General features: G+C 35.2%; 1 protein-coding gene across 4 annotated transcripts; it reads right to left on the bottom strand.

Moving 5' to 3' along the window:
- Positions 1–159: 159 nt before the first annotated feature.
- On the bottom strand, positions 160–15,106 carry LOC128192100 (CREB-binding protein-like). 4 transcript variants are annotated; one of them, XM_052864550.1, is made up of 27 exons: positions 14,583–15,106; positions 13,676–14,340; positions 13,271–13,456; positions 12,883–13,174; positions 12,234–12,368; positions 10,994–11,200; positions 10,715–10,895; positions 10,484–10,601; positions 10,266–10,395; positions 10,001–10,173; positions 9,782–9,895; positions 9,513–9,674; positions 9,097–9,393; positions 8,686–8,920; positions 8,458–8,576; positions 8,108–8,278; positions 7,835–7,992; positions 6,747–6,857; positions 6,474–6,608; positions 6,294–6,361; positions 6,005–6,167; positions 4,647–4,793; positions 4,217–4,496; positions 3,740–3,946; positions 3,276–3,428; positions 2,885–3,169; positions 160–2,636 (listed from the first exon to the last, which is right to left on the bottom strand). In XM_052864550.1, exons 1-27 carry the CDS (start codon positions 14,668–14,670, stop codon positions 822–824), a joined length of 6,795 nt encoding a protein of 2,264 aa, XP_052720510.1. In that variant the 5' UTR covers positions 14,671–15,106; the 3' UTR covers positions 160–821. The 4 variants fall into 4 exon arrangements, with proteins under 4 accessions (XP_052720510.1, XP_052720512.1, XP_052720513.1 ...); XM_052864552.1 differs by having other exon boundaries at positions 6,747–6,827; XM_052864553.1 differs by having other exon boundaries at positions 10,715–10,841.
- Between the last annotated feature and the right edge of the window lie 7,425 nt (positions 15,107–22,531).

Below are 22,531 nucleotides of genomic sequence, written 5' to 3'. Positions count from 1 at the left end.
ACCACCTTGTCAATATTGTGAGAAACTGACCTTGAAGATTTTCCTTGACCTTTACACCTTGACTTTGGAATGTCTATATTAAGACTGGGCATTTTTTTAGCATCATAACTGATGAAATAACAAGGTTACTATTCCTTTCTGAGAATAAAATAAACGATGATAATTATGATTTTTGTATTTATACAATGGTTCCTTCATTTCAACATGACAGAGTAATCAATATTAAAAATCTGAAGACAATACAAATGTACAAACCAAGAAAATGTTCATAAAGCTGTGAATGTGTTGCACAAAAATTGTACTTCTACACCAACTCATAATTTAAGGAACATACAAAATATAATAATTCTTTCATTCATGTGAAAACCTGCACATCAGAGAAAACAAAAAAGCAATGAAAGGTTTTCACCAGCTGTACAGTAACATTAATTTACATTATATTCGTAACATGATTTTAATAACACAGCAAGTTTATTTCATGAATGATGATTTTGATCTAGAATTTCTTAAATAAAACATTATGGCAGGCTACGACTAAAATCTATGTCACATGAGTTATGCAAGTTCCTCATGAATAGTGGATGAAAGTTTTCTCTGTATTCATAATAAAATTCGTATATATAAACTGAAACAACAATCAAACATCACATTCATGCTTGACTCAACAAATTGTACCATTAAAATATATTAAAACCTCTTGTTATATTTTTGTGTTTGTTCTGGAAACAAGTACTATGCACCAGGGGATTTTCATCCTCCTTTGTACACTACTATTTGCATCTGCAGTTTTGAGAGGCGTATAACAGATTATTGACCTAGTCCTACAAGGTCTCTACATATTTTGAGAGCTGGTCCTGTGGTGTTAGAGGAGCCACCTCATTGTCCTGTGACAAGCCCAGTCCAGAATCTGCTCCCTGATTCTGGAGGGACATGCCACCACTAAACAACATTGTCTCTGAGTTCATTTGGTTAGCGTCATGCACTCCCGGATGAGATTGATTGGATATGACATGATGAGGTGACATTTGAGGTTGACGTGGGGATGGATTAAGCTGCTGATGAGGAGATGCGATTGGTTGAGGGGACCGGACAGTTTGTGGTAATGATGTGGGTGACCTCACTTGCTGCATGAACTGCTGGGGGGATGGGTTCTGATTGGCTGACATTTGGGGACTCACAGGTTTTCCGCCAGAAAACTGTTGTCTAATTTGGACTTGCTGCTGATGAACTTGATGAATCATTTGTTGGTTATGCTGCGGATTAAACTGTTGTTGCATGTGTTGTGTTCCATCCCCCTGGAATGATCCTTGTGACTGTTGGGGATAGGACATCCGTTGTCGTTGTTGAAATGAAGGTTGTGGAGCTTGAAACTGTCCCATTTGATTTGTTTGTGGTTGTTGCACATTATGCTGTTGGGGAACAGAGTTTTGCTGCATCCTTAGTCTCTGTTGCTGTTGCTGATATTGCCACATTTGCTGCTGTTGAGTGGTGGGCTGCCCTGTTGTTTGGGGAGCACTCATGCCCATCTGACCCATGTTCTGTATCTGATTGGGATTGTTGGGAGGTACCTGACCCTGTCCTTGCATCTGCTGTTGTTTTGCTCTTTGTTGAATAAAAGCTGCCATAAGCTGTGGATTCGATTTCAAAATCTGAAGCACTTGAGCCTGCTGTTGGTTTGATGAAGGAGATTTCAAAGTTTTTAACAACTCATGCAGTGCATGCTGACTTGTTTGTCTGATTTGGTTTGGTTGCATTTGAATGCCTGGTTGATTCATCACTGGTTGCTGCTGTCTGTTAGGCATTGGCATCCTGGGCAGCTGTTGTTGTGGTTGGATTTGCTGGCGAATTTGAGACTGGTTATTCTGTTGATAGTTTTGCCAGTTGGGCATTCCAACGGATTGCGGTGGCTGCTGAGGCATGCCAGGGAGTGCAGGATTGGGTTTCATAGGTGGGGGAGCCATGTTCGTACTCGGTGGCACAGAAGGTATCGGCTTGTTCATTGTATTGAGTGTTTGCTGTAGAGCTATTCTCTTGGCCTCCTGAGCAGCCTGCATGGCAGCTTGGGGTGGAGCGGGTGGTGGTTTCCCACCTATTCCAGGCTGCTGGGGTTGTTGTTGTTGTGGAATAGTCACAGTCACGGGTGAGGGTGATGGCTGAGATGTCACTTGTGCTGCACTCGGAGTTGCAGTAGTCCTTTGCATCACAGCCATACGCCTCCGCAACATCTGCGCTTGTTGAAGCCGATGCTGAAGTTGTTGCTGCCTCAGTTTCTGTTTAATCTGTACACAGAATGGTACTTGACACTTGTTCTCTGTACAATGTTTTGCGTGATACAGGCACAGAGCAATAAGCTGTTTACATATCGGACACACACCGTTGGTCTTTTTCCTACAACACTTTGTATGAGAAACGACACGCTTCATCTTCTGACAACTTGGAAGTCTACAATTGGCGTCTCTGCACTGACATGCATGCACAAGAGAATGAATGCACCTCTGAATAGATTGTCTACGAGATTCCTGAGGATTATCTTGTTTATCACTTGTAGATGTTCCATCATCCAAATCAAGACCAAGTTTCTCCATTTTATGAGCATGTTTCTCTGTTTCATAGCAGGCATTACACAAATCAAAGTCCTAAAATAAAGATAAGACAAATTATAAGTAATATGGCAAAAGCTGATTTGAACAATGGATAAGAAAGATGTAACAGACTTTATCCAAACATTTAGGCAAAGAATTTAGCTCAAACTTGCTTAATACTACATCTATTGAAATTTTTAAATTTTCTAAAAGCAAGTTTAATACACACATATATCATCCATTAATGTATTCAATCTACAGTTTATTGCATATTCTTAGCTACACACAACAAAAATACTTACTTCACAAACAGTACAATGCCACCGGGTTTCCACATGGGCTTTACAATGATTACATGTGTACACGAAATTGTCTCTTCCCTGATTGTGAATTTCATACAACATTGCCAAGGTTGAGTATTTAGCCCTCCGCAGTGAAGAGAATTCCTGATGCTTGTCACGAGCCATGGTGAGGAAGGCATCACGGCCGTCCATCAAGTCACAGGTAATCATGGGGTCGGGGTCAATGATTGGAGGGAGTGATTGTGAGGCATAAGCCTGACTGTGAAGTCGGATCACAAAGAACACCTGAAAAAGTATGGCAAAAACATTAGTTTAATATCTGCAAAAAGATATGTAAATTTTTTTGTCTTAAATTTTCATTTACCAGACCACTTATTCAATTAAATCTTACCTCCTTATGCTTCTCCATTGTGGCATATACTTTTTGGGTGAGATCATTGCCACCATGAGGCATGTTGGTTTTCTTTGGATTCTTCCTCTGACTGCTCTTGCTTTTGCTGGCCTTTTTATTTCTATTACTCTTTCCTTTTTTCTTTCCAACTCCCTACAAAGGAAACGATGCCATCAACATGCTTTTCAAGTATACATATTGAAGAAAGGACCTTTTTGGGAGCATAACAAAGTACATTAGTTTCCTTAATTCTAGAGTGAGAAGACTTACAGAGAGTCTTGCATCGTATTATGAAAATACATTAGCTCAGTACATTTTTTAAAAAATTATCTACTAATGTTAAAAAAAATTGCATGAATATAAATCTGTGATGGAAGCTTTTCTAGATATTAATTTCTTTGACTTTTATAAGAAACTCCATTATAGAAAAAGCCAGTGGGAGCCATTTCGAGGGTGAGCGTTACCTGGTTGCTGCCCTCGCCGTCGTCGATACACTCGGGCTCCTGCTCGGCGGCCGCTGCCTCCGCCTCCTCACGCTTCCTCTTCTCCTCCTCCTCCTGGTCCAGCTCCTTGATGCTCTCCTCCAACACGTTGGGCCAGAAGTCACCCTCAAAGTATGGGATCATGGTAGCACTGGTCACATTGCTTTCTATGGCATCTTTAAGGATATCCTGAAAACAAATGAAGATGTTCATGTATTAGAAGCTGCTTAGATTTCTTGTGAAAATTATCGCTTTGAAAAATATCACTGATTGCAAGTAGGTTTCCTTATTTTTATGTTGATAGTTTTACTTTTGATATTATATAACAATTGTTAAAAAGTCCAAAAAATATCTATTTTTACAAAAAAATTCCACTCAATACTTCCAACACATTTTGAGAAATGTACATGTAGATAGCAGTCATTATGGGGGGAAATTAATTTTTAAAAAAAATGTTACCTTGTAATCTATGACACATCGTTCGATGATTGCTTTATCTAGCATTTTCTTGTACCATTCCTGTAATCTCTTTGGTTTTGGGATCTTTTGCTCTGGTGGATGGCAATGAAATATGTAGTCATCCCCTTCACTAGGTGGACAAGCCCAGATGTGAGCCCATGAATATCCTTGCTGTTTCACATATTCCAAATATCCAATCAGAATTTCATGATACACAGCAGTTCTTAATTGGCGTGGTTGAAAGAAATGGACACTGTCCAGATATGATATGTAAACTCGCCTAAAAAATCATAGAAAATGAAATATTATTTTTTAAAAATCAAAGCCGTAGAAAGTGCACTAACAAACAAGTGCATCGATAGTCTATACGTTTCATACAACTAATTTTTTTCAAAGTGCTGTTTGAAAGTTTCTCTTTTAAATGGTTTACCTATTGTTGGGTTGGGGACAGTCAGAACCATATTCTTGTACATGCATTCCAAAGAAACACACATCAGTTCCATCAATCTCTTCAAACGCAAACATTGCCTTTGCCCTGTACTGGAAAGTCTCTTGCATTTCACCATTGTCACAAAACCTGGAACATTAAGCATAAGTTTGAAACAAACAGTAACAGAAAATCTTTTCTGTTAATCATATATAGGTTATATCTAAAAAACATGAAAAATGCCTCCTCTTAATTTAGTATTTAATTGCTACTTTCAGTACTTTGATACCTTGTAAACGTTAAGAGAGATGACTCTTACTGAAAATACGACTAAATGTTTATGGGGAAATTTTCTTCTGAATTTGGTTCTTTAGGTATGTAGATTTTTTGTAGAATTCAATCATAATTTATGACTAAGGGAAAATATCTCTGAACCAAAATTTTAAAAAATTAAAAAAAAAGGAGTTTATGAACCTTCAATAAGGATCTGTTTACACCAAAAATTTAGCAAGATCGTCTAAAAAGAAATGTATTTTTTAAATAAAAATATCAAAAGCACTTCAAATCTTATCTTAATCTTCACTTAAATGATTCTTCCATTTGATATCAGATATAAAGTCTAAAACCAAGGGGAGTGAAATGAAGAAAGGAACAAAGGACTGCGAATGATAGCACTGTCTAGTCGCCTAACTTAAAGTCATTTTTGATAATCGTCTAATTAAATTTATTTTTTTATAATAATGTAAACATTTATGTATATTTTCATTAAATATAAATGATTTGGTCAAACATAGAGCGATAACTTTGTAATTTGGGTTAAAATAGCTCATTTCATTATAGAAACTAACAGAAAACAGAATTATTTTTTTTTTAAAACATCTTTCCCCCCTGTGAAACAAAAATTCCTTTTGAGAGATTTGAAATATTGTTATTTAGCATATTTATACCAAAGGGTTTGTTGTTTCGCAGGGGGAACATTTGTCTACAGACCAAAATACATTTCAAAACAAGCATTTTGCTTTGTAATGTTTCAAAAAATAATAAACAAATAGGTATCAAAATGAAAATTTACTAAATTAAATAGTATTTTCCTCACTCATAGATGCCATTTTCAATGAATCTTTTTTAGACCCCCTTCCCCCCATAAGCAAAACTTTAGGTTAAAAATTAATAATTTGACTACAAATCTTATTTCGATATTAATTACTTAGGATTATACTTTTTAGTAGATAACTTTGTTTTGAATATCTGAAATTCTGAAATATTTGGATGTAAAATGTAGGCGGGGAACGGCATTGGCGTTCGCAGTTCATAAATAGTGATTTTTTTTAATCCAATATATCTGGTGACCTGGCACTAACCTAGCTTTCATGCCTGGCTTGACTTCCACCACTTTGTCTCCACTTGATAGCACTTTTATTGTAACATCACCAGCACCAGCATCCTTGTTCTTCAAGAAGTTGTTTACCCTATTCTCCAAGTATGTACCCAACTTGGTGGGAGGAATACCTGAATAGGTCAGATCTGAAAAAAAAAAAAACCAAAATGTTTAAGTCTTTCAATGAAATTACATGTATTTATTTCATCCTCAATTTTAAAGATTGGATGGTAGCATTATTTACAAACTTTCCCCTATTTATGGAAGCTTACTTTTGGCAGAATATCTGTTTTCTTTCCTTTTTGTCCCCTTAGCCCTATGGCAATTATCACATGTAAACCTGTAATAAAAAGAAATGATACTGCTAACATTGTTCAAACATTGCAAGAAATTACCATAGCTATTGTTTTTCAAGATTTGTTATGACAAATACATTATCAATAGTAACTTACCCATTAGGCCAAATAGGTTCAAAGTGAAGGACACAAATTTGATGCATTTTCCGTCCACATTCATCGCATTCCACAAAAGGTTCATAATCCAGCTGATCATTTTTCAGTTTAGAAAACTGACCTTTTGAAATTTTTCTAAATGGAAAAACAATAAAAGTTAAGCAACATTTTAATTTTCAAAAAAAAATTGAGCCATAAAATATTGCAGAAGATGACAGGTTTAATATTCATTAGAGATGACGAGAGAGGGAGAGAAATGGTGGGTAAACTTACGTGACAGGTTGAGTGGGATCATCTGACAATTCCACCTCATCTCCCTGGATTTCTTGGAAGCACTTCTCACAATAAATGTATCTGTCAGAAAAGAGGCCATTTTGTCTTGTACTGTTTGGTAGGTCCCAGTGAAGATGAACAATGATGGTGATATGATCAATGTGCAGTGATGAATTGCATACGATACAACAGCGATGGCACATCAACAGAAGCAGATAGAGAAGGGAAAAAAAAATATATATCATTATATATTACAGCTTTCTACTAATGAAGAGAATGATAAAATGAATACATATGGATGAAAAAAAAAATTCTGTGACATATATGCAAATACAATATACTTAAAAGCCATGAATATCAAAGGCAACAAGATGACACTAATCAAGCATGTGTACAATGATTAAAATTGTTACATATATATAAAAAATAAATAGCATGAGTACATTTTATACAGGGGTTTATTCACTGCAAGTGACTTTCAACAAATTCTTGATAAGAAATGTCACATAATATGAATACTAAAAAATGCAAATAACTTTTTATTCACTTTTTTTATTTAATTAAGAAAAATGTTTCATTAATGTATCAAAATCATTCCAAAACATCAAATAAATTTGAATTTTTAGACTACCTTTTTAACTCAATTCAAATTCAAAACCCTCAATATTAAAGTGATTCCATTACAATTTAATAAATATATGTTTGATCCCAAATGTCCCTCAATTTTTTTTTATAATTAGAGCCAATATATATCCATCTGGCATAGACACTTGCAGTAGATAAGTTATATTTGAAAGAATGTATCTTTTTATAAAAAATTTATTTAATTGGTTACAGATTATTTCAACATGAAATGGATGTTCAATGGGTTTTTTTTTTCAACTTTAACAACAATTTAAATGGTAAAAAACAATATAATTAACAATATGAATGGCAAGCAAAGCAAATGACAATCACATAACAGAGCAACACCAATACACCCACCAAAAAGAAACCCAAATTGCAAACAATTTTCTGAACTTGACTTTCAAAACATAAATTTACACAATAATATTTTTCAAAGGTAAAAAAAAAACCATTAAACTTACCGATTCTGGTAACTGTAGTATATGGCATCTCTGGGTATTGTACACAACTGTTTTCCATAACAGCAAAGAACCTGTGGGCTAAACACAAATTTATGTCCACAACAATACCCAAGAGACTGCATAACTCCATCTATTTCTCCTTCAAATACTTCAGCCAACTGAAACCAGAAAATAGTTCACATATACTACATGTTAAACTTGTTCGAAAATTATTTATCCATTCCTTTCACTAATAATTACATCTTACACTATATGAAAACTCGAGATTATTACCTTCGAACTGTATTTATAGACACGGGAGGTCTTCCTATTGTACAACCATGCATTATCAAACATCAGCCAGACATCGTCACAGTACTGCCAAGGATCCGTGTACTGCCCTGTGTCTAACTTTCTTCTGATAGTAGAAAGGTCCATTGGTTTCTTAACAATGTCAAAGTAGTCCTGAAATAAAGATGTTCCATTTATAAACAGATCCTTCACAAAACACATCAGAATAATAGATAGTTATTATAAAACTACGTATAAGCCAACATACAAGAGCTGGTAGACAAAGATCTAAAATGTATATTCTTTTCTTTTTTTAAACTGCTTAACAGAAACTTGTCATGAAGAAAACTTACAGGTATGTTCAACATAACTGGGTCAACTGGCTGTCTAAATGGCATGGACTCAGGGTCCTGGCGGTAAAGTTTCTCAAGGGTTGGCATCAATGCTTGTCTCAACTCATCAGGTTTGAATACTGAAGAAAAAATTATATTTAAGTTTATCAAATGCCGGTAGACTTCCACGAGCTAATGCATAGCACGGGCCAATAAAGGCTAACATTTCAAATTTGACATGACTCTGACCTTTCTTTTGTCGGGGTTGTTTGGTTTGAGAAGTGCTGGGTGTAGCGGGAGTGGCTGGTGTAGCAGGGGCACTGGCTGCAGAGACAGAGGGGAGAGGACTGTCCCTGGCCTCTTGCTTGTCCCCAGCCTCCGATTTGCCCTTGGAATCCATAGTAACGTCCATACTGTTACTGCTGTTCTCACCAGATTCCTCTTTCTTTCTCGCATACATATTTTCTCCTGGTTCTTCTTTAATCTTTAAATTGGTTAAAAAAAATTAAATAAGTGCACGTCAAAGTTTGACTTAACCCGTATTTTTTTTAACAGAAAGCAACCTCCACTGAATGAAGTTAATCACTAAAAGTCATGTATATATGTAAATAAATTCGGTATATTCAGATGATAAGTTGATGATAGGCGACTCGGTCTTACCTGCTTTCCACCCTCAGAGTTTGGTTCTTGTTTAATGTCTGGCTCTGTCTTGATTTCCACTTCCTGTTTCACTTCCTGTTTGATGTCGATGGACTTACTGGAGGGTGTAAACACTGTTGATGTGGATATAGAATTGGCTGAGGAAGTCATGGCTGAAGACATGGTGCTCGGAGTGTTTCCTGTTGTGCTTGGAGCCATCAAAACATCCTTCAAAGTCTGGGAATTTTTGCCATCTTCTTGTTTTATTTCAGTCTTTATTTGTGTATTGCCCACTGAGCTTGTGACAGTTGTTATTGACTTAAAATAGCAGAATAAAACATTAATATTTCATATGGAATTGCTGGTTCCAAGTAATCAATATCCATATTTGACAGCATTTTATGCATCAATAACTCATATTTAAGTATAACACTTACATCAAATGGTTGAGATGTATTTATCATGGCAGGGGACATCTGATTTGGAATTTGACTAGTAAGCTGAGGGGCTGGTGAATTGAGAAGACTGTTAACAGATGATCCAATTTGTGATGTCAGTTGTGTGATGCCTGGTGAACTCTGGGTCATGGTAGATGGTGACTGAAAAATCACGTGTTAATGATATACTGGTATCTAAAGCCTATACTACTAAACAAAAACTAAATGTACAATGTACGAGTATTTAAAGAAACATGAGAGATTATTACCTGTGACATTTGATTTGTGTAAGCTTGTTGAGGCTGAGATGAATGAATGATGGGAGGTTGTGGTAAACGATTCCTGATTTGTTGTAAATGATCTTGGGGCGTCATTCCAGCAATCTAAAAAAAGAAATTCGTATTATAACTCTTGTCATTCTTAATCTCATACTTAAAAGATGTCTGAGCTACTTAAAAGCTTTCCAAACCTGATGTCATTATACTTACACTTTGGTAATTCTGAGAATTGTCCACTCCAGGACGTATTCCTGGTGAATTGATAGGCTGTCGAGGGTTGGGAGACCTCAACATTTCCGGCATTGGAGTCTGTGGGGGCAGGCTATAGGGATCATTTGGAACTTTACCTCCTGCCTGAACCAGTATGTTATTTAGAGGTCCATCTACAACGATAAAGTAAAGATATAAATAGCAAAAGTTCACATAAGTAATTATAATGTTAAAGATTTCTAATTTGTAATGCATTAATACTTACTCGGCCTCAGTCTTGCTCCTGGAATATTTGTAGCTCCCCCAGTGCCCTGCTGTATACGGTACAACCGTTTCTCTTCCAGTTCTTTCTGGATTTTATAAATCTTTTCAGCAAGCAAATGGTAATACTCCTCCTAAAAAAGTTTTTTAATGTAAAAAGAAGTTTTTTCCAAAATAAAAAAAATAAAGATGACACCTCCTAGATTCTTGAGAAAGACTTACCCGGCTATTTGCTGTATCATACATATCTCCTTCCACTTTCCTAGCATAGGCCACTAAGTTGTTCATTCTCTTATCTTTAAGTGCAGCAGGGTCAGGAGTAGGAAATATTGCTTGAACTCTGAAAACATACACAAAGTAAGTATTATTTTTGCAGCGATTCAAATATGACAATTATGTACATTTAAAACTAATACATCCAAAACTGAACTTTCTCAAGAAATATGAACATACAATTTATGGACAAGGTGATTTCTTAGGTCCTGCGTCACACTTTGATGCCATTCCTTAGAACCACTGTTTGTGTTGGCTGCTATCTGCTGAGACTTCTGCGGATCCATGCCAGGTGGATTTGTGAACCCTGCCAATAAGTTATTCTGTGGATTACCTGTGCCACTAGCACTTATTCCAGATGCTGAAAAATCAGTTTTATTACCAGTAACAATGTTCCTTTAATTTTACTAATAAAAATCTCCTTTTATAACTAAGTATATGTAAACATGTAAAGCATACCATCATTTAATCCACCTGTTGGTCTGACTGCTGCAGTAGCAGGCTGGTTGAAGGGTAGACCTAGGGCTGCATAGGCTCTCTTCATCTGGCTGTCAGTGAGGCCGTGGGAGGGCTGTGTGCTTGTTCCAGTGGCAGGTACCCCTCTGCTGGCTGCTGTTCCAACTCCAGGCAGCTGATTGATTTGGCTTGTCTGCTGCACTGTGGACACTTCAAAAAAGTTTATATTCTCTATCACTATTAAGTTAAAATAAATACTAATACAATGATTCCCCATTATTTAGCATTTGTCATAAAATCATATACCCTGGCAGGGTTCGACACTAACCTTAGTCCGCTAGTCACAGACTAATAAATTTCAAGTCGGACTAATAAAATTTATGCCTAATCAGTCCGCCCGGACTAATAAAAATATCGGCTAAACAGCTTGAAATTTGTATTACGATCGACGATGTCATTTTGAAGACACTTTCTTGGGAAACAACCCCGAATGTATTTTTAGCTATTGCAGCATGGCGGTAATCGAGTAATTCTTATTCATTTGAACGCTTTCTTATATAACTTATTTATTATAGTGAAGTAAAATGTCTCCGTGATCTTGAGGTAGTTTGACAGTTGTGCAAAACATGGAGAAACACAAAAAAGTTATCTGATTTTTTCTCTGCGGATACAGAGACTGCGAAAAGGCGAAAGCTAGACACAATGACATCTAACAGCTTTGAGAAAAAGGAGTGCGACCGTGAGTACGAACAAACTCGCCGATCTCGTGAAAACTCGAAACGTGGACGAAAAATCATGAGTGGTTATTTTTTGAAAAAAAGTTCTGGACTAATGTTTTGTACAATTTGTAAAGAATATGCAAAAGGATTTGTAGAGAAAGCATGTTCTTTTGTCGCTGGATGTGCTTATCTGATGATAGAAACAATTAAATATCATGAAGAAAAATCATTGTTTCATAAAATGAATCATAGCTATTCTGTTTAATAAATGTTGAGCCTCATATATTGATTTCTTAAATATAAGACTAGGTCATATTGTATTCATATATGTGGAAATGATTTATTTTAAAATTGCATATTTATTTCTTTGGACGGACTAATAAACTTGCCTGCGGACTAGTAAAAATAATCATGCACTAGTCCGGCCAGACCAATGCTTTAAAAAGTTAGTGTCGAACCCTGCCTGGCATGCCAGTTTCATAGAATAAAACCCGTTGCGACTAATTGTTCATGCATTTTCTTACCACTTGGATTGGCTGGATTCTGCCCAGTCCTGTCTGTCTTTTGGGCATGCTTTAATGGCAGACACACAGGACAGTCATTTCTGGTGCAGTTCTTCCAATGTGTTATTATTTGTCTTGATGATGCACAATGAGCAACTACAAGAAAATATGCAAGTTCAATAATTAATTTAATTAATATAGCATCACATTGAATTATCTAATTACCAGGGGGGAAAATAGGTTTTGAAATGCATAGTTGCAGATATAGCCTGATCTGGCAAATACAATGTAATATAAGCATTAAAAGGTTTAAATGGCTTTTTTACTGTATACAAGTGACACAGTAAATTTTGTGACGAAAAAATATAAATACAAAGCATCACAGTAATATTTCTCTTTTTCGTTAAATTCATCACACCTCTTAAACATTTGCCACTATAAGGAAGGAAGAAATAAATATGAAATCAACGTGTGGATATGTACTATAATGTGTAAAACATGTCTATTTATTATCAAATATACAAATGAAGGAATGCAGTTAAAAGGTACAAGTTTTAATTTACAAATTTGCTAGGTTCCACATGGTAAAGAAACCATGTTACTCAGGCAATTAAACAAGGAGTATGCAATATTTGTTCATAAAATGTTACTAACTGAATTGCAATTTTACCTTGGCAGGACTTCCCAGCATTGCAAGTTGTCATGTGATTTAGCACGTTCTTCATTGTTCTGCAGTGAGGTAGAGAACACACCTCTCCATTGGTCTGCTGACGCCTCTGACATTTGTGGGCGTGCAGCAACAGCACTAGTTGTTGTTGGATAAGTTTACGTTTCTCAGGGTCAGCAGTTGGAGGCTGTTGAGCTCCAGTGGCTCCTGGGGTAAGACTGGCACTGGCTCCTTGCATCCCACCCATGTTCGTAGCTGGACCTGCCACAATTCCACCAGTGTTCATCTGTGGTTGCTGTGAATTCAACAAAACACAAATTGATACATAGGTCTCTAATAACATTTATTTCTTTTCACTTACTCTTTGAACTGCATATAAGAGCACACTTACTGTGTTAACTGTACTCGTTATGGGTGACATCGACATAGAGGTTGACGTCAGGTTTGATGACATACTGATTGGAAGAGACATGGGAATAGATGTGGCATTGTAATTTGGAGACGCCGTTTGCTGTGGATGGCCAACAACATTTGAGTTGGTAAACCCAAAAGAATTTCCTCCATGGGGTCCATTCTGCTAAAATTACAGAAAAAATCCAAATAATATCATAACAAAAGGAAACGATCAAAAACAAACAAGTTTTCAATTACTATAAATATAGACATTTCAAAAATGGGGTTATATTAAGTCTCTACTGATTTATTAATAATGGGAAAATACACAACATTAGTCCTTATGGAAGTTATATACATAACAATTGAATTCTTGAAACCAAGTTAACCAAAGATACTGTACCTTCATCATTTGTTGTTGCTGCATGCCCATTCCTGGGTGTCCAACCATGTTGTTGGGATTATGCATCGGTTGATGGTTCATCCCACCCATTACACCTGGCTGTGACATGCTTGACAACTGTTGCATCCCTGAAACATTTCCTCGCCCTTGATTGTGTCCACTAGCAGAGTAGAGCGGACCATTCGACATCATTGAACTTGTCTGTTGTCCCATGTTTGATATTGACATTTGCACACCCATACTATTAATCGGATTATGTGCAATGTTTTTGTTCATCATGTTTGCATTTGATACCATAGGTCCAACAGAATTCATTGATGAAAATCCAGCACTGTTTGAGGGATAATTGTCCATTCCCACATGTTGAGACACCTTCCCTCCCATACCAAGTGGTGGTGATGATAAATTAGCAGATCTTGGACTTTTTGCTGCATTGTTTAAATTTCCTAAACTTCCCAAATTCGGCATTGGACTTTTACTGCTTGGTGGAACCATGCTGGACGCAGATGAAACTCCTGACAATAGTTGAGTAAGCTGAGCATGATGTTTTGATGGATCCTGCATGGAATGGTTAGAATCCATCATCCCATTTTGGTCACTTGACCCCATAAGTTCATCAGGTAGGGCATCAACAATGTCATGTATGTTGAGCAAATCATTAAAATCTACAAAAAGGAAACAAATTAACCAAATTATTTCTACCTCCTCAATTTCAAATCTATACTTGTGATCAATTATTAAGTTATACTGCCTATATTGTAAACACTGGATGTCACAGCTTCCCTGTGAGAAGTGCCACTGCAAAACAAGGGGCCCTGTTTCAGGCAAGGTATCAAAAAACAATAGAAAATAAGCAATTTCCTTGTGGTGATTTCAAAAATTAAAACGCACATAGCTTTAAACTTACCCCCGCCCTCATTGGAGGGCTTTGGAGATGCAATTTTAGCCCTCTTTGCTGCTGGGGGACCTTCCACATTTTCGAGTTGGTCGGCCATGATGAGCCAAATCAAAAGTCAAAGACCGAAGACTTTTAATCGGCTCTGTTCAAAATATTATCAAGTCTACTCACGATCCAGAATGAAGATATTTAACTTTTGCAAAAATATAAATCCGATTGGTTGCAATATATGCCATGCTACTGTCTTTTATCCGCATATGTAATCCCTGGAATTCCGATTTCGACTGCCATGATAGTCCATCACAAAGCTGACAAAAATCAGTAACATTAAACCTCACATATTGTTTAAAAATGAATAAAGTCCTTCTTTCTCCTACTTAAACTATTGAACAATATCTCGTCTTCAAATTCATTTCACTTCTGGGGGTTCAGAGTCGTTTTTAGGTCGTATTTTATCCGTAGAACAGACGGAATATTCGGATATCACCAACCCAAAATGGCCGCTGTTGATGAAAGTTTTACGCTTGTCACAGAAAGCAGCGGAAATAGCCGAAGTTATAACGGACTGGTCACGTGACCAATGTTGCGCCATATGATTGGTTTTCTAGTTCTTAATGACCTCAATGACGAACAACTGACTTTGCGAGTAAGAACGGAAAATAACGAATTAGGCTGCAAGTTTGAGAGAAAAAAGCAATTGAAGATTTTAAGAGTGAATAAAATAATAGATGATAAGTCGTATTTTTTTATTCGAAAGCATGATTTTTCTTTGAATCATACAAAATACAAATGAAATCGTACGTTTTACGTTTTAAAAGTCATACAGTATGGAAAGGGAAGTTTTGTCTTAAGACGATATACTTTCTATATATATATATATATACATATATACATTGATAAATGTATAATTATACAATATAGGGAATAATACAATATTATCTTATATATCAAGTTTAGTTTAAGAAACATTTTTTTTCATTGACAAGAAGTTACGAAATTTTAGTCCTTATGAGACCCATACGCAAAAAAACTTGCGCATTTCGAAAAAAATATAGATAATATAAAATTTATTATATTGACTGTAAGATGGCGACGAAACATGCATCAGATAAAACTTTTACATCAATTAAATTTTCTATTGTAAATATATAAAAACCAAACAAACCTGCATTTGACCAAATTATCTACAATTTTAATCTGTTTGAAATCAATTTAATTAGTCGAGTAAGCGCATAACCAATGAACTTATTAGATCTATATTTATAGATCTCTCTGTCAATAGTCACATATGAAAATATTGAATATTAAGTAGGACAGTGTGTGAACACCAACCGGAACGAGAAAATACTACATTTGAAACATCACGTCAGTGGTATTTAAGCCCCCCCCCCCCCCCCCGGCACACACACACCTTCCCAAAAAGATTACAAATATGCGCTGATCTAGTTGAAGATGGGGTAAGCAGACCCCCACTCCCACCCCCAAAATCAATTTTCCCACTTTTTATTGGGTTTTTGCTATAAAAAGTGAACAATGAAATAACTACTTTTTATTATATCAAAAATAATCATAGTGTAAATTGTCAACATGAGGTATGGAATCGTCTCTGTTGAATTGTTCCACAAACTTGATAACAATGAAAAAATGACATTTTAACAAATGTAATAGACTAAGAAAAACTATTTGTAGATTCCAACCAACACTTTGAGAGTGAAATGAGATATACATATCCGAGAAACATGCCGGTAAATAATTATTTTAGATGTTGTACACAATCTCAATGATTTAACTATTGTAAAAAGATTTTGTGACTGTCATACTGTATATAAAATCATATAATGGATGGCAGATAGAATATTACGATTTTAAATCGATGCAATGGGCATGGTTTTAAAAACTGTATTCCACCTGTATATCAAACGACTGTGTGCATGGTGTACTGTATAGTGCGCGGCCAGGTTCCGTTCGTTATCAAAAGCGAGTTTTAAATTGTCTTGCCTAGATGGCTGATTCAATTCAATTCAATTTATTCTCTCAAACCATCAGCATACAATGGTACATGGGTATATATTTGCATTAAATTGTGATGTCAAGGGTGTAATAAATGATATATAATATTATTATATAACATAGAAATACGTGTGTTAATAAGCATAGGTAACAGAAAAAATTCGTAATACATGTAATACAATGGTTAGGGTATAATTTTATACGCAATGAAACTGCATGGAAAAACATGCGGCCCAGGGACCACATTGCTCACATGAACAACGACAGCCATGATAAAATCAGCTTTATGGAGTCATATACATAATATCCAAACAATATAGTAAAATATAGATCCTGTATATAAAGATTTTCAAAATTTTCTTTAAATATGTTTTTGGTTAACATCGAGCCCCTATTGTAACAGTCTACCACAGTCTAACAACGGAGAATCAACAAATGTCAAGATGCTTGCATATAAGTAATACCATATACGAGTATTATACCATGCATTTGAACTTTTCAGAATAATCAAATTTACATATTTCCTATGTATAAGTTAAACCCCCCCCCCCATTGTGGCCCCATTCTACCCCCGGGAATCATGATTTGAACAAATTTTAATCCACACTACCTAAGAATGTTCCCACACAAGTTACTTTAACAGGTTTTCTGGCCAATTGCTTTTTAAGAAGAAGATTTTAAAAGATTTTCTCTATCCTATCCTATGTAAAAATTCTACCCCATTGTTGCCACACCCTACCACTGACGATTATATTTCGAACAAACTTATAAATCTTCACTACCTACGGATGCTTCCACTCAACTTACAGTTCGTCTACTCAATTGATTTTTTACTAAAAGATTTTTCTCAATATATATCTGTGTAAAAATTTGACCCCCATTGTGGCCCAACCCTACCTTTGGGAATTATGATTACCACAAACTTAAATTTACACTACTTGTGGTTGATTCCACACAAGTTACAGCTCTTCTGCATGACCTGTTGATTTTCAAGACGATAGTTTTTTGAAGATTTTTATTAAAACTATTACTAAGTATAGTCCACCCATCTCCAATGAGTCCCACCCTACTTCCGGGGATAAAAACCTCCTTGAAAGTCCTTTCCCCAAGGATGCTTTGTGCCAAGTTTAGTTGAAATTGGCCCAGTGGTTCTGGAGAAGAAGATGAAAATGTGAAAAGTTTACGACAACAATGACAACGCCGACGACGACGTCAAGGGACAAATTATGATTAGAAAAGCTTATTTGGGCCTTTTGCTCAGAGGACCTAAAATGTATGGGTTGTACGTACACTGTATAAGTCACCAGTCCAAATCCTGCGAGTTCTTTTAGAATTTTTACCTTATCGAAAAATTTTAAAGCATAAGTTTTGGTCCAATACCGTTTAATCGTAAAATACAATTTCAAATTTATTTATTTTTCAAATAAATATACTTGATAAATGTTATAATACAAGTTCACAAAGGGATAATTTCTACCTATGTTCAGTTTTGAATATGTTTACAAAGTTTAACGATAAGAAAAAAAAATGAAATTTTAAATTTGGGCGGTATCGAACCAACAACTTAAAAACCCCAGCTCTATTAAGTTTCCTAAAGCCTGGTGCTATAACCACTGAGCCATTTCAGTCACATTAAAATCAATTGTTTTAAAAATTTTGTATGGAACTGCGACCACGAATTTATGGACTTGTATTATTTTTCTAAAACGTTCAATTGTTCGGATACAAAATGAAATTTGTAAAGTATAGTTGATCATTTCTCCACGTTTTTGTTGATTGAAATTCTTTTAAACCTTATATAGACTATGACAAAAATATGAAGCTCAGACGCACTTTATAAAATACAAGGTATTGAAGTTCTAAAAATGACACTATTTGGAGGTTTCGACACGCACACTCAGTTTAAATCAACCTATTCCAAGTATTTAACATATTTAAGGGTTATAAATCGATGTTATGATAAATACACACTGTTTTCAATAATTTTGAAAAAAAATATTAGGTTTGTTGATATTTTAATTTTATAGTATCTGATCTATCCTCATGTAGGCATTTTAAACGCCTTATTCACCAATCCTCTTTAAAACCGTAAATGTATTAAAAAGTCTAGCTAGTAAATTTAGAATGGCCCAGAAATTGCCCTTGTTGGATGATGTACTTGTGGAGTCATCTCTGTGTCCCCTCAAAGGAATGTTCTGTTTTCCACAGAGAATTACTGATTCAACTATCATTCTCAAGAGCCTCAAGTTTTCGTCATATATGTCCTTGTTTTGTGAGCTAATCTTGTACTGGACTGTGGTTTCTGGGGAAGATTCAATGCATGCACTTTTGTGGTAGGCAGACTGTTCGTGTCTTAGAATTGAACAATCTTTTCCGCCAACTTTCTTGAAATTTTTGAATGGTTTACTTACAAAGGTGTCGTAACATCTTGCATCTGACTGAGGAAACAGCATACAAATTTTGCAATGACCACCCTGAAGTGCGCTACTGTGTGTCAACCATTTATATTTATATTTATCCAACCAACTTGCCTGAAAGTACAACTTTTTCTCCTTACAAGCGACGAATTTTGCTACAAAGGGCCAATTTTTCAGGGTTTCTTCGTGGATCGTGACGTCATATTTTCCGACTTGTTCAAATAATTACATCACATTTATAACTGAATTGGCATTAAGAAATGACAAGCCTAATAGGTTATATTGGATAGTGGTGGTTTTTCAATTTTGTTTATACTGTACAATTGAATCTGATAACCCCTTTTTTTGGCAAAATTCGAGGGGGGGGGGTCCGGACCCCTGACACCCCCCCCCTCTGGATCCGCGCATGTTATTCACGTTGTAAACCTTTATCCATATTAATATCGACAGGTGTTCTTTACCACCTTACCATGTATAAATTCAATTAATCCTAACTGTGATTTTCTCGTTATTGTCTATATAGTTCATACCCTTTTCCATCTGGATCCTTTACACTTTCATGAAGAAAATTGTTTTTATGGAAAATGGTTTTACTGCTTACGCATGTATCTATATGAAAAGACATTTGCATGAAATGATCTTCGATTTTAAAATTCCAAAATCACAACTCTCTCTCTCTCTCTCTCTCTCTCTCTCTCTCTCTCTAAAATTATTTAATGGTCCTGAAAAACGGAAAAGGTTTAGTGAGTCGACGGACAGTCAGTATGTTCGTGCATCAACGAAAATGGCTATAGGTTTCCGACGAACAGCTTTAACGAGATGGAATGAGGGTCCTTTAGGCCAGTGGGCCACATATGTAGCCAAGACAAATGAAGTCTGAATGTGAATGAAACTTTGAATCAAGAAAATGTACTACATGCATGTGTCTATATTTTAACTAGTTTGATGTTCTGAAGAATACTAGTAAAACTATTACCTTAACCAACTGATGAAACATGAATCAAACGCAAATTCATGAATTCTATTGTTTATCTAAGTAATAAAATTCTATGTAAAAAAAATCGATCAAATATATATGCATTTATGGAATATTTACGTGATCCATGATTATTAACCAACATGGTATGAAAAATATAAAAAAAAAATCATATAAAACTGAGGAACGTCACATGTATCCTTAAGGTATCCGATCCATATTACGACCAAATTTTTCCAACCTTGAATATTCATTATGTATTTGATACTTTGATATTTAAATAAAGCATTTAAGAGTAGAAAAAGATTTACCGAGAGAAATTTTCAAAAATATAATTAACTAAGCAGTTATTAATTAATGAAGATTGCATTAAGGTCTATGGAGACAAGCACATTTTTTAAAATAAAAAAGTAATTACTAGGAATATCAAAAAATGCTTTGGTGGAAAGATGTATTTTATTATTAGGAATACAAACACTAATAAAAATAAATTTTATACCGTGTATATTTTTTAAGAATTAATTTTTATAGAATAAAAGCAAAGGGGGACAACTCTTCAAAAAAAGGAAAAGGTCATTAATTAGCACACATTCAACTCTTCCATATTAATACTTAAATAGGAAAATTATGTCCAAGTATACTGAGTATTAAGCCCATACATATCTGTTATGCACCCAGATTCATTGAATCTGAGGCTATTATGGATCGGATACCTTAAGGTTAATTGGTCATTTATAAATATGGAATTCAGGTCACAGAAAATGTTAACAGTCATGCACTACATCTCTTAAGAAAAAGAAACAATCACGATATTATTTCTCATGGATTCTGAAAAAAAACATATCAAGTCAATCATTCATCATTCAATCAAAAATTGTTGGACATTCCATTTAGTAAAATTCAAAAAGATTCTGAGTTTAGGGATAATGGCTTTTGTCTGTCTGTTTGTTTGCTTGCTTTTCTTTGTTTTGTGTTTTTTGAGGGGGTGTTTGCTTGTTTGCTTTTTTTTTTGGGGGGGGGGGGGGGGTCGTCAAGTCATACTGACAGCAATTGCTTCGACCAAAATATTGATTTTGGGTTTTTTAAGGGGAGGTTCAATTCAAATCATTTGCACCTAAATCTGTTTGGCATAATATGTCTGTTAAGGTGTGGTACTGATGCCTAAATTAATAGCGTTTGATTTTAAACTGCCTTTAATTGTGAATTAAAATTTGTAAGATTTTTCTAGATGTGTTTATATTCTATATACAAAATTAATCTCGTTTTCTTTTCTGAATATCATGGCCTCTATCTCTTTCAGTAGTTTTAAATAAATGCCAATATATCGCTTTAGCCAACCGCAACCGTAATGTGTGCAACATGTGAAATATATTGGTATTTTAATAAGAAAGACTGTAGTTTTCACGTCATCTAACGGATTTTTAATTAACACTATTCTTTTTTCGTGATCAAGAGCGCATGAACTTCGAGAATTATTGGAGACGGAGAGACATTTTGGTATGGTGAAAAAATTATTACACTTCATGTATGCTTGCATTAAATCAGGGGCGTTTTCAATCTTAATCACTATATTGAAAATATGTATCCTCTTAACAACGTCTGCGTTTAATTTGAAACGCTGATTTATAACATTTTCGTGAATAACAATCCCTTTTTACTTTGTATTTTCTCGGTTCTGTGTTTTGCATTAGATAGAAAACGATATAGAATATGTCTTAAAGATATGATATGTGTACGTCAGATTACTGTTTGTACTATGGTGGCAAAGATGTTTTAAAATTTTTTAATATGCAAAACCCAAGAAGCCAAAAAGCACACAAAAACCCAAACAACAACAACAAGAACAACAACAACAACAACAACAACAACAACAACAACAACAAGAGGCCCATGGGCCACATTGCTCACCTGAGGAACAATAGGTATGATAAAATCAGCTTAACGAGGCCGAGTGCAGAACGAGTACGCACGCTTTCGCGCAGCGTTTCATTTGTATTGTGACGTCATCTTTTTGCTTGTTTGACGCCATGGCGTGATAGTTTTATCTGCAGATATTCAGCGAAATTTGTTGAAAATGGCTCGTTTAATGCGTAAAATTAATGTTATATTGTGGAATAAACATAACTGTCTCGAAGTATAAGCTATATTTGGGCTCGGGTCGAAAAAGTGAAGAGGGTTCAGCAGGCCAAACCCTCTGTCACGTTTTCTTAACCCGCCTAAATATAGCTTAAGGACGTTGGATCCTGCGATCAAAAGTCTCTAAGTTTTTTTCTAAAGTATTTTTTAAATATCTACACACATATCTAAACCAAAATTCAAAACAAAATTTTGGGGTCTATATGCTCCTTTCGGTGCTACGATGTATTTAATATGACCTCTCTGCACTGAGAATGCAAATTGCACATAAATCGCTTTTCCCTCTAAAAATTTTTATTGAAATGAACCATGGTTTCAAATACAAATTTATATTATTTAGAATTAATAAAATTAAAATTATCATAATGAAGAAGTTTGCAATTTTTTCACCTTATTGATATTTTGACCTTTTTGCACTG

Source organism: Crassostrea angulata, chromosome 7 (assembly GCF_025612915.1).
Source record: "Crassostrea angulata isolate pt1a10 chromosome 7, ASM2561291v2, whole genome shotgun sequence".
Classification (NCBI taxonomy): Eukaryota; Metazoa; Mollusca; class Bivalvia; order Ostreida; family Ostreidae; genus Magallana; species Magallana angulata.
This window is presented reverse-complemented; position numbering and strand designations above follow the sequence as displayed.